Below are 16,227 nucleotides of genomic sequence, written 5' to 3'. Positions count from 1 at the left end.
AAGTCTTCTTCCTCAGATTTCCAAGCTGTGAGAACTTGCTGCATACACTGATAAAGGAGCATGGTTGTCAGATATAACAGTGCAAGGCCCATAGCACAACAGCTACAGTGAAATGTAGACCACTCTAGCTCAAGTGGTGCTCAGTTCTGGAGACTTTGGCCCAACAAGAGACCTCACAATCTCAGCAAGTTGAATTCTAATCCAATTTTCCCATCATCTGAATATTATATCAATCTATTACTGATGTTTTTAGTGTTTTAATGTGGTTTTAATATTTATTACTCATTGAATGTGTGCTTGATGTAAGCCACTCTGAGCCCTGTTCTTTGGGAAGGGCAGCCAACAAATCAAAATAAATTTGATTAAAAAAAACAGCTATGTCACCCGTACCTGCCAAGGCAGGGTGGACTGGACCAGTTCCATTCAAGTTCTTGACTGGGAGGGCAGGAACCCTGCAAGAGAAAAGAAAAAGGTCCTGAATTAAGATTAGACATTTTAAAAATCTTGTGTAGGTTCCCATAGTTCACACTGTGGCTGCATTCAGATGCCATGTGTTGTGTCTTGCATTTCAGTCCTGAAGTTACAACACAGCGAACGCTACAGAGGTGACCAGTGGAAGTCCACTGGTCCCCGGATGTAGCTTGCAAATACGCTCCGCCAATCAAGATCTGTGGCGGGAAGTTTAACTGGCCAGGATTGGACCTGGCCAGACTGAGGGTTGTTCCGGGGTATGTATATAATCAGGACCCGGCCCGCGTTTCCTTGCCTTGTGATGTACTCGCTAATAAAGCATGTTGCCTTCAACACGTCTCGTCACTCAGTACATTACACCATGATACACCCTAATCAAAGAGTGGTTTGTTGATGTTGGGCACAATCTTGGGAAATCACATATCTAATAGTGATGAGTAGCCCTCCAGTAGGGATCATAAAATCTGCAAGGTACAGTACCAATATGGATGTGGCATTCTTAAATACAGTATAATATACTGCTAGGGTAATTCCTTGGTTTGCAGAAAAACACAAAAACCTAAGTGCGTCTGCTCACACTGAGTTGGTAGTGCCTAAAATCAGCAAAGGGGGAAGAGGTAATCCAAATACGATAACCCAATATATGCACAAAATGAATAAGAAGGAGCTAAATCCAAACAAATGGTCAGAGAAAATCTGCCCAGTTGCCAGGAGTGAAGTCATAGACTCCACAGGGATCGGAACTGACACTGATGGGGTCGTTCAGGGAGAGCAGGAAGCAGCCAGAGACTCCTGGGCATCCGTCTCTAGCTGAGAGTCCCGTCTCCAAAAGACATTTGGATTGAGTTATAATGTCATTTGTACTTTTTAAAAAATGCCTGTGAACCACTTTAGGAGCTAACTGAGGTTGAAATGCTGGATAAAACAAATTAAAAAGCCAATAGCTCCTGGGTGGAATCCCAGCAGCTTTCAGGTTGTTCTGCAGCTTTTCCCTGAGAATCATAAGAACATAAGAGTTGGATCAGGCCAACGGCCCATCAAGTCCAACACTCTGTGTCACACAGTGGCAAAAAATTTTATATACACACATACACTGTGGCTAATAGCCACTGATGGACCTGTGCTCCATATTTTTATCTAAACCCTTCTTGAAGGTGGCTATACTTGAAGGTGGCTTCTTGAAGGTGGCTATACTTGTGGCCGCCACCACCTCCTGTGGCAGTGAATTCCCAGTGAATCATGGGATGTCCAGTAGTTCAGAGACAACCAACTACACACATTCACACACAGAATGCTGAACTCAAGAGAAGCTGCAAATCCTTAGTGGGTCCTCACTTGATTAGGTTGGTCTGTGGGCCAAACTACATATTTGGGTTTTTAATTAGTTGGGTCTGAGTCACCCAGATCCAACTCATGTTCCTCATAGCCACAAAGGAACTACAGGGAATGGCTTTTTCAAAATGAAGGAGAGCCCAAATGGGCTCAACCATGGAGGAAGGAAGTGTACCTGTCTTCCATCCAAATCATTTCCCTATGCCAAAATAGCACTGGTGGGGGAGGGAGTTATTTCCCCATTTTTGTAATTTCATGTGCACAGAATACTCCACGTGGAGCAGCAAAAATGGGAGAAGAAGAAGAAGAAGCTGATGATATTGGATTTATACTTCGCCCTTCACTCTGAATCTCAGTCTCAGAGTGGCTTACAAACTCCTTTATCTCCATTCCCCACAACAGACACCCTGTGAGGTGGGTGGGGCTGAGAGAGCTCTCCCAGACGCTGCCCTTTCAAGGACAGCTCTGCTCTGTGAGAGCTGTGGCTGACCCAAGGCCATTCCAGCAGCTGCAAGTGGAGGAGTGGGGAATCAACCCCAGTTCTCCCAGATAAGAGTCCACGCACTTAACCACTTCACCAAATAGCTTCCTAGCAGGGCTGTTTCCACACATGAAAATGGCTCGGGTGGTGGGGACGCAGTAGCTCTTATTCCCACTGTGGTGGACTATGGAACCCCTATGGGCTCTCCTTTATTTACTAAAAACCATTCCCAACAGCTGTTGCATAGCTGTAGAGAAGCTGAGTAAATACCTAAAGGTGTAGTTTGGCACCCTGTGACTGAGGGGAACTCAAGGCATCTGAGCTTCCACCACAGCTTCTAGCCTGAGGCTGGCTTAGCCTGCCAATGGTCACAAAGCTGTCATCACACAGACTTCGGAGGAGTCCAGGGGTCTTTTCACACAGAGGCTTTCCACTGGTTTGGTGCTGACCTGCAGTGTTTTTTCTCCAAGTTTCCTCATGCCCTCATTTTGCTTTTGTTGTCCTTCCGTGGTTCTTTGTTGTTTTCTCTGTGCTTTCTCAAATCAGATCAAAGGTGGTCTGAGAAAGCACAGAGAAAGGGGAAAGAAAATAGGGCAAGACATCAAAGGGAAAACAAGGAAGCTTGGCCACTGAAAGTCAGCACCCAAACTGTGAAAAATCTCCATGTCAAAAGATGCCAAAGCTCTCTAGCTATCTCGGCTATTGGACCTAGCCAGCTCGTTTTACCTCCTCATTTTGCAACACAAGAGGGCTTTGGGTGGCTTCCCTTTAGGCACCCACTCCCCAGCTTCTGCCTGCACAGTAATCCTCCTGCCAAAAACATTTCTTGGCAGCACAAGAGGACAGCTCATAACCCTGGGCTCATGACAGTTACTGGGGACTGAGTTCTGACCCGGTGCTAATTCTCCACAAGAACCAAAGGGCCTAGAGACCCTCATCAAAGGCGCAGGACCTCCCTACAGTTTGTTACCTTCTCTGCATATTCTGAAATGAATGTATGAATAACAAAATAATATAGAATAACAACTCGACATTTATGTTTTGGCATGCCAAGAGGGCCATGACACAGCAATCCTTGCAAGAACTTTATAAGGTAGGTAAGTATTATGACACTGCATTTTGGGGGGCGGGGCTGCCAATGGGAGACTGAGAGCAAGCAGCTTGCCTAAAACTACAACATGAGTTTGTGGCCAAGGAAAGGTTTGAACCGGCTGTCTTGCATGCCTAGCTACGAAGCAACACCAGTTCTTGAAACCCGGAAGTTCTCAGGAACAGCATCAGGGTCCTCCTGTTTATTCTAACAGGATACACAGCCAGACCTTGTCCTCACTGAACCTCTGATGGGAAATGGTGCTTTGCCTCCCGCACCTCCCTTGTCAAGCTAGGATGACTTAGTTAAGTAATCATCCACATTTACTACACGCAAAGACACATGCATGAACACACCCACTTACATGCTTGATCTTCATGGTTACTGACTTGGCCTGTTTCCCACCCTCCAGAAAATAAACCTGGACACCAGGGTAGGAGGGGCAGAGGCTGGGCTATTGCTATAGATCTGGATCAGCAGGTCAGCAGGTCAGGTGGCTTGACCGAGGAGCATTATCTCCTTTCACAAGTGACAGAACAACATGTCATTCATACAGAGCAGAAAGTGGGAGGCATGTCAGACTAGGTTGCCAGCCTCCAGGTGGGGCCAGGATATCTCCCACTTTTACAACTGATCTCCAGCTGGCAAAGATCAGCTCCCCTGGAAAAAGCAAAGCAAAGCAAATTTTATTCTTATATCCCGCCCTCCCCCGCCAAAAGGCGGGCTCAGGGCGGCTCACAGACATGGCAAGCCATGATTTGGTTAAAACAGATACACAATGATTTAAATGGTACAGTTATAAATTAATTAAAGTTTAAAATATAAAATAGAAAAATAGATAGAAATAGGTGCTATACTTCTATCGGTCACAATTTACGCATTATCATACATCAGTTCCAATTACACATGAGGTGGCTACAATTACAATAATTAATCAGTTTGGTCTGGTCCTGTTTTAAATGCGAGCTGAAAAAGAGAGGTTTTGCAAGCCCTGCGGAACTGGTTCAAGTCCCGCAGGGCTCGCACCATCTCTGGAAGTTGGTTCCACCAACGAGGGGCCATTAGTGAAAAGGCTTGCTCCCGGGTTATCTTCAGTCTGGCCTCTCTTGGCCCAGGGATTTGTAGGAGGTTTTGGGAGCTGGATCAAAGGCTGCTTTGAAGGGTGGACTCTATGCCATTGTCCCATGCTGAGGCCCCTCCCCTTCTTCCCCCAAATCCCTCCTTCTCCAGGATCCCGCCCCCCTAAAGTCTCCAGGTATTTTCCAACATAGACCTGGCAGCCCCATATCAGAGAAAGAAATGCCAGCACGTGACTTGTTCACTGAACAAGAAGGGAGCTTAGGACTTCTGGGGAGCAGCAGAAAAGATGCAAAACAGCTTTGTGGGAAGCAAAATTCAGCTCCGTTATCTACATGACCAGCTGCATACAGTCTTTTAGGATATACTATGGCTGGAGACAGGCAAATGGGACGTTAGCCTAACACACAAACAATTTGCAAAAAAAGATAGTTTGTTTGCCTTTTTATTGTTCCCAGCTCAACCAAAATATCCAGTCGAAGGGCAAAAACCCCCTTAAGGTTACAGAGAGGCAGCAGTTTCTGTAACCCTCTTTGTTACTGGCTCTGAAAACTCTGGCTTCAAAATGTTACAATAAGACTTCCCCAACCATTGGCTCAGTTCTTGAGGCATCACCCACACAATAAGGACATTTGGATTTGGGAATTCATGTGGTTCTTATTCCCTGCTATGCCTATTTCTTGTCGGACGTGCAGCCTGAGGTGGTGAAATCAGCTTTGTTCAGCATAGTACTCTGATCTGTGCCAGCTTATGGCTCAGTCAGACTGTTTTCCCTTCTGGTGTAATCTGTTAATAAGTGCTATTTATCTCACCTGCCTATAAATGTGAATGTAAGCCAGCTACTAAAGGTCCCATTAATTTGGGGCTGTCCAACAGTACAATGCTATTCTCTACACCCACTGATTAGGCACTGCATATTTTCTGGAACCTGTTCCTGATAAATCACTGCCTCTATTTTGTTTTTTGAATACATATAGTAAAGTCACTTTTCTACTTAGTGGAAAATTAAGTGTCTCCTGTTTTGCTTTTCTGGGGTGCCATTTCAAAATATTATTCTTATGAGCTCCCACCTTCTCCTGCGATCCCAGCAATTAGATGGAACACAGATGCAGTGTAATAGATCAGCTCAGGAGGTGATTTTTATTAGGGATAAAAATTTTCCTACACGGATGGTCTTGTTGCCTGAAACAGATATGACTTCTTGCATTGTGGTTTTTTTGCCCCGTCTCTCTCCTCCCTCCCCCCTTCTACAATCCCAGGCTACTTGTATTATTTTGTTTCACTAGGATTCTTGCAGTTGGCTTACTGATTGACCGTTGTTATTGCCTGCTTACAATTGATTGAAAAGTTTTTAAAAATATTTGTAATAATAATACATATATTATTATATATAAATATAATAATATCTGGTGGTTGAGGAGAAGACACTTCTTCCCTCTAATGTTCAAATTAATATGCATGAATGCTATGGTAGAAGAAGAAGACTGCAGATTTATACCCCGCCCTTCTCTCTGAATCAGAGACTCAGAGTGGCTTACAATCTCCTATATCTTCTCCCCCCACAACAGACACCCTGTGAGGTGGGTGGAGCTAAGAGGGCTCTCACAGCAGCTGCCCTTTCAAGGACAACCTCTGCCAGAGCTATGGCTAACTCAAGGCCATTCCAGCAGGTGCAGGTGGAGGAGTGGGGAATCAAACCCGGTTCTCCCAGATAAGAGTCCACGTACTTAACCACTACACCAAACTGGCTGGTACTATGTTGTAATGCACAATTTACCATTTCACAAACAGAGAAGGCTAAATTGGAATAAGTGTTGCCATAATGTAGTGCAATTACATTTTTATACTATATCTTTAACCAAAAGAACAAACACCTTGATTTTAAAATTTGTATAGATCTAGATACACCTGAGCAATGAGTATGACACAGGCAGAAAAAAACCTTCCAGCTACTTCTACTCAGGAAGTAATATTTGTGTAAGAACTAAACTTTTACAGTTTCTTCAGGATTATCACTGGGGAAATATTGGAAGGTATGCGGGAATCCTGAGGTGGGGGGAATCGACCTGTCAGCTTTTCTTCAGAAATTAACAACAGTTATATTGGTTTGAGCAATGTTTCCTTTATGTATCAATGTTCTTTCTCCTCTGTTTTACACAAGTTTTGATCATTCCACCTCCTTCCTCTTATCCACTTCTACTTTCAAAAGTTAAATTTTACCTCACATTTTTTTCCTATCGTAACACTCCTCCAACCCAAACCATGCACATCCTTCTTCATCATCATCCTTTGGTTCTTTTATTCTAAACATGCTCATGAGAGAATAAGCACTGTCAAATTAAGTGGTATTTACTTTTGAGTATACACACTCAGGATTCTCCTGTATGTCCTGTTTTTATTTTCTCTCATCCTCCTTCTGTTTTCCCCATATGTAGCATTTTAAACTGAAAACCTGCAAGTGAGGGGCACGGAGGCCATAGCCAGCTGCTGCAGGCACTTGATAAATATCACATATTATAAAAATCACAAAGTTGATTAAAATTAAAAAATTCAAAGCAAGTATAATGGTTTACTTGGAGAGACCCAAACTTGACTGGCCAAACGCATAGGAGGAAAGTACACCTACGTTTGTAATGTAGAAGAGAAAACTGCAGCAAATACAACTTTTCCAACTCCTGAACGACAAGCTGCATTCAACAGAATCTCCTCCTCTTCTCAGTGGTGTGGGAACCTAGGCAGCATCTACAACTGGTCATTCAAGCAGCTCTCTAGCCAGCAGCTTCTTTCATCAGAGAGCCAATCTGAGAAATGCCTAGGGAGGACCAGACCCAGATCCCCAATCCAACCTTTGAAAAGCAACTTCATTTCTGCACTGACAATTGAGAGCAGGGCCAAGTAGTGCCCTTCTGGAGGCTAGATTTAGTCACCATTGCCAATTGCTTTGTCATACTAAACAAGGGTATGGCTCAGAATATGTGGAAAGTATATTTCCCTCCATCGATGAAGCAAACTCCCAAGTCAACAGTTCTGACACAGTTGGACTCTGGGTATCTCTTTTTAGAAATTAGCCTGTTTTCTAGATTGAGATCTCGAAAACAATCCTAACCTCCCTGGTCTCTGGACCAATGGTCTTACCTGTCCATGAGTGGCGCAGCCTCTGCATGTAAGGACAGACTTTGCCTAACAGGCTGCCCTAATGAGCCCTGGTAGTTGTTGACCAGACAGTCAACACAAGTCATGTAGAGGAAGGAAGCTCTTGCCAACAGTGGTCACAGCCCAGCGCACATAAGACTCAGCAGCTGGTTCCTGGGCATTACTGGAATCACTAGCACAAGCCAGATGCCTTCCTCTTTCATCTTGACTGGCAGGCAAGCAGTAATAAGCAGGTGCTCTAGTGCGCACACAGGAAACATAAACCCCAGGTTGATGGTGAAAAGTGCTAGCTACCAAGTCTCAACCAACTTATGGCAACACTGTAGGAATTGCAAGGCAAGAGATAAATCACCATAACCCCAGAACAGCCCCAACTTTAGTGTGCACCTTCATTGCTTTCTCCATGGCTTTTTAAGCCACTTCTTCTAGGGCCAAACTATGTATCAAGAGAGGTGGTTTGCCATTGCCTGTCTCTTGCTGCAATCACACACACTAAATAATGTACCTTCAATCCACTTTCCAACTGGATTTTACTGTGTGAACTGGCAAAATCCAGTTTGAAAGTGGATTGAAAGTGCATTATTTAGTGTGTGTGATTGCAGACTCTGTGCAGTGACCCTGGACTTTCCGGGTGGTCATCTATCTGAGTACTGACCCTGGTGTGAGGAAAAGCCCCCTACTTTTCATACATGTGGACATCGTGATCGCCAGTGTGGTTGCCAGGGTGCCTGGAGATTTCACTCTCACACATCTGCTCTAAGAAGTGGACTTTGCTTACAGCTTCTAAGGCTTATGTGGCAGCTTTGCATTCTACATCTCTGAAGGGTGTTAGCCAGAACTACAGACATGCTCCAGCTGCTCCTTGTGTGCCCAGTCCTGGCCGCTGCAGTGGAAGAAGCCAGGCCACCATGTTTCCAGCCTGCCTCCATGGACCTAAGGCTAACAACAGCAGAATCCATCTTGCTTTCCTGACCCAAGCATACCCTGCCAGGCTGAACTCATTCCTTCTTAGTGGGAAAGTCACACGTACACACCCTAGCCTGCAAGCAACTCATTTACCTCATGAATGGATTAATAGCTCCACTGTTGATCCTAATTGCTCAGCAATACCAGAACAATAACTCTTGCCCAGCAGAAGATGAGATAAGAGGAAGGACATCTCCTGTCTTCATCAAGTCTTTTGTCTAACCCGGGTGGTACCTAGGCTAGTATTTGATTCCCTATTGTCACCTTCCCAGCTAATCCCATTTAACCTTAAGTATCCAGCCATTCCCATTCTCACCCCAGTCTAATAACTTGGAGCCGCCCCAGGCAGCATTGCAGCTTGGAAATTTCCAGCTTCACCAGACTAAGGTGAAGTTCATTGGTCAAAACTGGCATCCAATTAGGTGTCAGCAAGGGATGTCCAGCCTTCTTGGTCATCGCAGAGCCTCCCCCTGCTCCTCCCCAAGACCTCCCAGCCCCTGAAGGGTCTGAGGGAGCCTATTTAACCTCTGACCCAACTCCACTCATGTGTGCATCTAACAGTATCCCAGTTCCACTGTCTAGATCCATCCCCAATTCTGGCCACAGTTTTGGGTCCATTTCCCCTGTCCTCTTATGTCGCCATTGGAAACCTTCCCTGAAGACGACGATGGTAAATATGACCCTGTTTGTCTACCCATATATGTTACCCCTATCAATCTATCTGTATTTCCTTAGACCTGTGTGAATGTGTGAGTGTTTTGTATTTTTACCTTGTATGAAAGAACTATTATTCTAAATAAATTACAAGCCATCCAGGTCAGAGCACATCACCGATTAGCAAATCATATTTAACAGGCCACATTGTGAGCAACTAGATAACCTATTACTAAGGTTGCCAATCCCCAGCTGGAGGCAGGGGATCTCCTGGTTTGGAGGCCCTCCTCCCAGTTCAGGGTTACCAGAAAGCGGAAGGGGGAAGGAAATGTTTGTTGGGCATTCCATTATTCCCAACAGAGACCAATTTCCATAGGATATAATGGAGAATCAATCTGTGTATATTTGGGACTCTGAGGGGGTTTGTTTTTTGAGGTAAAGGCCCAACTTTCAGCATAGCATCTGGTGCCTTTCCTAAAAAAAAAAAAAAACCAACAAGTTTTTAAACGTTTGGACCAGGGGTCCAATTCTATGAGCCCCAAAAGAAGGTGTCCCTATCCTCCATTATTTCCAAACGAAGGGAAGGCATTTAAAAGGTGTGCTGCCCCTTTCAATGTGGTTGCCAGAACTCCCTTTGGAGTTCAATCATGCTTATTACATCCTTGCTTCTGACTCCACCCCCAAAGTCTCCTGTCTCTGCCCCCAAAGTCCCCAGATAGCAACACTACCTACTGCACAAAGTCTACACATGGAATGCTGCTTAACAAAACATCATTACAAATAATAGTTTGGCCCTTAAAAAGCCATGGAGAAAACCATGAAGGTGCACACTAAAGATAGATCTGTTCTGAGCCTATGGTGACTATCTCAATAAATGTGCACTGCAGTTTGAACACAGCTTCCCCCACATATGTATTGTTTCAAGGGCACACACAAGACATGTGACAGCTGAAATTTCTCTTTGGCTTTGTATTCTATCACGTTAGCAAGCAGCAAGACGATAAATTCAAGTTGAACCAGTAAAAGTCTGGCTAGATGGCAACCCCTAATTTGACAGCTACTCAAGTTCAAAATATATGTATACCACGCATGTTATAACGAATATAATTGTATGTAAATGGCTTGTGGTTTTTAAAATACACATGGCAATTATTAAAGGTTTGAAAACTTCCAGATATTTTAGAGGGGAAAGCAATAATTTATAAACCTCTCACAATCTACAGATAATTTGTAGCCAGAAATTTGGCCCCAAACACAGTGTGAAAAGCCACATTCTGAAGACATAGACAGAAGTAGCATACCTTTAAAAGGAATAAGAGCAGGGGAAGTAAAGAGGAAGGGAATGAATAGTAGAAGATAGCTGCTACTGAAAGCCTACAGGCTGGCTCTAATTATTCCTGGTGAATCCTTAGTGTTTTATAGCTCTGGCACCTGGTTGCTATGGTAACACAAGGCCTGCTCTCTGGGGCAGCAGCCAGGCTCATAGCAAGCTTGACACTCCTTCCTGGGAGAAAGGGTTGACACAGACCAGCTCCTTAGCTAGTATCAAGAGGCATTTTAGTCAGTCCACATATTGCTTTTCCTATATCCACCTCCCTTAGTATGGAAACAAAGGAGCCCTAACGAATTCCCTCCCCAGTCCCCACACAATTTGTGAGAGTCCTCAAACATACTCCAAGCTGTTTTCCAAAGGGAAGTGAATTTGGAGCCTATTCCTTCTCCTCCTCCTCCTCTCCTTTTTGGGGGGTTAAGCCCTCATTTTTTCCTATCTTCTGGAAACTTTGGGGTTCTCCCAGGTCTGCAGAAACATCTTTCCATTGTGTACCTGGCCCTGTGCTATAGATTTTTTGATCTGTAATCCGGGACTATGTTGGACAGATGTGCATTACCCACACAGAGAGAGCCATAGGCTTGCCAATCCCCAGGTCCCAGTGGGGGTTATCCCACTTTTCCAGGCTCCTTCCTGCCCCCAGTCAGCTGGCTGGCAGGGGAAGCCCCATCCCCACAGCCACCATGTGCCTTTCCACTTCCCAATGCTAGGAAAAGCTTGGAAAGGCTTCCTTTTTGGATGGTATGTCTGTGTCTTTAAATATGTAGGACCCAGGTTGAATGAGGGTGGGGTGAGCAGGCAGAACAACATGGCTGCTCCCAGTAGCTGGGAAAGCAGCCCAGACTCTCCTTTTGTTGTACAATCTTTTCAGAGGTCATTTGCATAGTAAAAGGTAAACCTGAACCTTTGGTTTCCCTGTGTTATTGTGAAGAACTTGGAAGCTCAGCAGCTCGTGAGTAAACTGCCTCAGTGAGACCACACCAGTGTGGGATTGCAAACTTTTATTTTTGTTGCGCTCTGTGTGTGTGTGTGTGTGTGTGAGTGAGTGAGAGAGAGAGAAAGAGATGACTTGCAATTGCTTGGGTGAAGAAATGAAGACTGTATTCAGGGGAACTGCACTGCTCTATTTTTATTTATTTATTTTAGGGAAAGTCTCCTGGCTCTGCCCCAAAAGTCCCCAGATATTATCTGAGTTAGACTTGGCAACCCTAGAGAGCCATCAAGTATAGCGACCCCATAAGATTTTCAAGGCAAGAGACCTTCAGAGGTGGTTTGCCATTTCATGCCTCTGCGTCATGACTCTGGAATTCCCAGAGGTCTCACATCCAAACAGCTAGTTAGGGCTGACGCTGCTTAACTTCCAAGATCTGATGGGATCGGGCTACCCTGGGCTACCCACGTTAAGACAATTACTTGCTAGTGATGTTTTAATATTGCTTTAATGTTACTGTTCTTTCCTTATCCTCCACTTAGTGAGAATTTTTGTAAAAAAATAAATATTTTCTTTAAAGGACAATTTCAAGTTTTGTTGACATATTTTAAGAATATTAAAAGTTGACAGCTTTTTGGTGAAGTATTTTGAATGTTTTCTAAAGTTTGCTTCGACTTAGCTTGTTATTTAGTGTTTGAGGGCATCTAATTCAAGCTGGCAATATTTATATTTAATTTATTATCTGGGTATATTTTCAATATTTTTTAAACTTTTCTACTCACCTTCCAACATGATTCTAATACTGTATTCGCCATGTGTATGTTTCTGTTTAACATTTGAGACTGTTGTAATGTGAACACAGATATCACTATTATTTTGTTTTCTCTTTCCCCTCCGTATATTTTGTATTACTTTATCAATATTTTTAAATGATGGCAACCACAAGGGAACTGACATAACAGCATCCACATCTGATAAAATGCAGTGGACTTTTAAAAAAATTCTGTCCATGTCTGTGTATGGAGAAATATCAATACCAATGTAGCCACCAGGAGTAGCAGAGAAAGGAGAAAAAGAAAGCACAGCACTGGGAAATGCAAGAACAAGGAAGAAAATGACAAATTAGATTAGGTGGAGATTAAGAACTTTTTCACACAGCCTAAGTATGCCAGTATGGCAGCTGGCCAGTTACAGCCCAGTAACGGGTTTCTTCTGTCATTTCAGACAGACCCGTTTTAGTAACTGGCTGCTTTTACCTTTTCTGACAGTCCCCGAGCTGTCCCAGTAGTGGGGCATGCCTGAGGCATAATTATTGAAGACTGCTTCCATGTAGTTTTCACCACCTCCTCTTGGATCTGAATCACTACAGCAGGTTGTGAAAAATGCCCCATAGCACTTCCAAGAGCGCTGGCAGTTTTCGTGCCCTTTTTTTGCCAGCCAGCACATGATCTCTCCTTTTTTTTATGGTCCTTTAAGAACACTATGACACTGAAACAAACCAGTGCGACAGCACCACAATTGGGATGTGTGGCCCCCATTGTGATATAGCATCATATCGCTCTTAAACGTACATTCCAAAGAGAGAGAGAGAGAGAGAAATCATGCACTGCCCGGTGAAAAGGGGAGTGAAAGGGAAAGCGGAACTGTATGAAATGGCACAGCGCTTCAGTGACAGATCCCTGCTGAAAGGGAAAGTGCTGTGTGAAACTCTCATCCTTGTAGTGGATTACTCCCTGATGGCACAATAACAATTTCCTTCAGGTTTAGAATGGAAAGTGTGAAAAGCTTCTATGTGAGCATTCAAAAATTTCAGTGCTGCCCTTCCTACAGCTCACTGTCTCAATTTTATCTTTACAACAATCCTTTGAGGCAGGCTAGTTGGATAGAAAGTGACTTGAGTCAAGCTCACCCAATAAGCTTTATGGCCGACGGAATTTCAACTGGGCTTTCTACCTAATCCTAGACCAACAGTCTAACAACAGAACCACACTGACCTACAAAGTCCACTCCTGAAAATCTAATGGAGAATGACTATGGGTTACCATTTTGTGACAGAATCAGGAGTCTGAAAGGAAGCTAAAAATGCTTACCCTGGAGGGATGGATGCCCTGGTACTCAGGATGGCCACACGCTGCGTACCAGGCCGATTCAGGTTGTTCTGACCAGGGAGTTGTGTGTGGCTGGGAGCACTCTGACTACGTGAGAAGGTGGTCACTTGCACACCATTTGCAGAGCGGACCTGTTCAATTTTGGTCATCCCACCACCCGGAGCAGTGCCCAAAGACCACAGTGCAGTCCCATTGAATGTATTGCTCTGACGAACTGCCAGTGTCCCGTTGCTGTTGCCCGAATACACCTTCCTCCGCTGTGAGGCAAGGATGGCATTAGAGGCTGCTCGGGTGCTGTTGACCAGCAGGCACTGCTGGCATGAACAAGGATGCCCAGAGTTGGTACCCACAGGCCAGGACTGGGACTTGGGGATGGAGCCCATGGTCAGTGGATAAGCCAAGTCCATGCGTCGCCGGAGTCGGCGCTTCCGTTGTGTCTGGCGATTCACCTGAGACATGCTATTGAAATAGATCAAGTAGCAAAATCCCAGAGAGGACAGATCCAGCCAAGGGTGCTGCTTCTCATAAGCATTCTGGATGGTGATGCAGATGTCCATGTCATAGGGTGTCCAGGAGTTGTTATCGTTTTCCCATTCCCATACGATCCCCTTCCCAGGAGCAGAAGAAGGGTCATAAAAGTTTCTTCGCACCGGACGCATCGTCCCTGGAGAAAGAATAAAGGGATTAGTCAACGTAGCAAAGTAATGATGTCAAGCATTTCTCTGTCACCAACTGTTCCCTTTGCCTTCCGTTTTTTTAAAAATAACTCTGTATATTTAAAATAGGTTTACTGATTCCTTGTTACCAATATCTACAGTTATATAATTTAAGTTCTCAAATAAAATTATCAGCCATAATGAAAGAACCATTAACACAATTTGAAATAATATTACAATCAATCAATGAGAACAAAAAAAAGGAGCCTGTGTTGGAATTTACCTGGAGACTTTGGGGATGGATCTGGGAGAGGGCGGAGTTTGGGAAGGAGAGGGGCCTCAGCATGGTACAATGCTATAGAGTCCACCCTTCAAAGTAGCAATTTTCTCCTGGGGAACTGATCTCTGCCAGCTGGAGATCAGTTGTAAAAACAAGTTTCTCCAGGCCCCACCTGGAGGCTGGCAACCCTAGAAACAGACTATAATGATAATCAATCTGACTTTATATCAATATGGTTATAATTAGTTAAATGTTCTATAATTGTTATTGTATACTCTTTTTTGTTATCTTTAAAACAAAAATTAATAAAACTATATTTTTGGATAAATATTAGGATAATGATTTTTTTTCTTCATTGCATCTGAGGAAGTGAATTCTGACTCACAAAAGCTCATGCTGGAATAACTGCTGTTAGCTTTTTAATTGACTCTGGTCTTCTGTGCTACTAAAACAAAAACAGCTACGGTACCTCTTGGGAATTTACAAGAAGGAACAAAGCCAGTGATGCTGTTTTGGGTCAGTGAAACAACACCAGCAACCCCCCCCCTAAAAAAAAGATTTGTCTACAGCTGTCACAAAGAAAAGAACAGTTGGGTTCCACAGAAGACTGATAATGGAGTAGGAGAAGCCCTTTTCCTTCAGAGACTGACAACATCTGGTTGAAAGGAAACTCAGCAATCTGTTCCAGAGGTTTTTTTATACTGCACACACAGCCACTGTGACCCAAAAACAATATTCACAGTGGCAAGAAGGCTTTAAGGAATAGGTCAAAGATACTAAAACTACTTCTGTCCACCAGCTATTGCATACATGTAAATCAAATTTGTTGCATTTTAATGGATTTTGTAAATCACTTTGAAAGTTATATATAATGGAAAGGCAGGGTTAATTTTTTAAAAATAGCAATGACATTACAGGCTTCTGCAGGTTTACCAGTCTACTTCCCCCCCAGGGAACCATGGGAGCTGTAGTTTTCTACAGAGAGGGAAGCTAAGGCTCTTCAGCACCCCCACCATCTAAGGTTGCCAATGTCTGTTTATCCCCTGAGTCGTCAGGAGACTGAAGATCCATGTCTAGATGTTCAAAACTGGGGAATGGTTCAGAATGGGGCAGTTTGCATAAGGCAGAAACAGTCATTATGCTGTACAGCATAAGCATATACAGCAACATAAATGTTTTAACAAATATATAAAGTATATAAATGGTATTTACCATCTGATTGTACGGATGTTTATGGCACAATACTGGGGTAGGGGGGACCAGAATTACTCAGGAAGTTGACCAGCTGCTAAACTGAAATAGCCCCAAGATATACTAGTGAAGTATCCCACTGCTGTTGCACCATTGCCAAACGCTGGTGCAGCAACACCATGGCCCCCAACTAGATAAGGTTGCCAGATCTGATTCAGGAAATTTCTGGGGACTTTGGGGGTGGAGCCAGGAGCAAGGTTCTGACAAGCATGATTCAACTACAAAGGGAGTTCTGGCTATAACATTTAAAGCAGGGGTGTCAAACTCATTTGTAATGAGGGCCAGATCTGACATAAATGGGACCATGTTGGGCCCGGCCAGATGTGTACCTATTTAAGATTATATAGCAGAGATATAAACTTTATAAAAGACACAGAAAAACACAATTAAAGGGTTTTTTTTAAAACTTAAAACATTAGCACTCATTGGTTTTAAAGGTGCTTTCTT

The 16,227-nt window shown here is 43.8% G+C and overlaps 1 protein-coding gene across 1 annotated transcript in view; it reads right to left on the bottom strand.

Moving 5' to 3' along the window:
• DTX1 (deltex E3 ubiquitin ligase 1) overlaps nt 1–16,227 on the bottom strand; it is a 55,571-nt gene that overhangs the window by 9,209 nt on the left and 30,135 nt on the right. The window contains exons 2-3 of the mRNA XM_060249667.1: nt 13,576–14,257; nt 391–452 (exon numbers count right to left, since the gene is read on the bottom strand). Coding sequence (XP_060105650.1) covers nt 391–452; nt 13,576–14,257 — 744 coding nt within the window. The remainder of the gene's footprint in view (nt 1–390; nt 453–13,575; nt 14,258–16,227) is intronic.

This window comes from Heteronotia binoei, chromosome 11 (genome assembly GCF_032191835.1).
Source record: "Heteronotia binoei isolate CCM8104 ecotype False Entrance Well chromosome 11, APGP_CSIRO_Hbin_v1, whole genome shotgun sequence".
NCBI classification, from domain to species: Eukaryota; Metazoa; Chordata; class Lepidosauria; order Squamata; family Gekkonidae; genus Heteronotia; species Heteronotia binoei.
The sequence above is the reverse complement of the archived record's forward strand: the minus strand, read 5'-3'. Positions and strand labels throughout refer to the sequence as shown.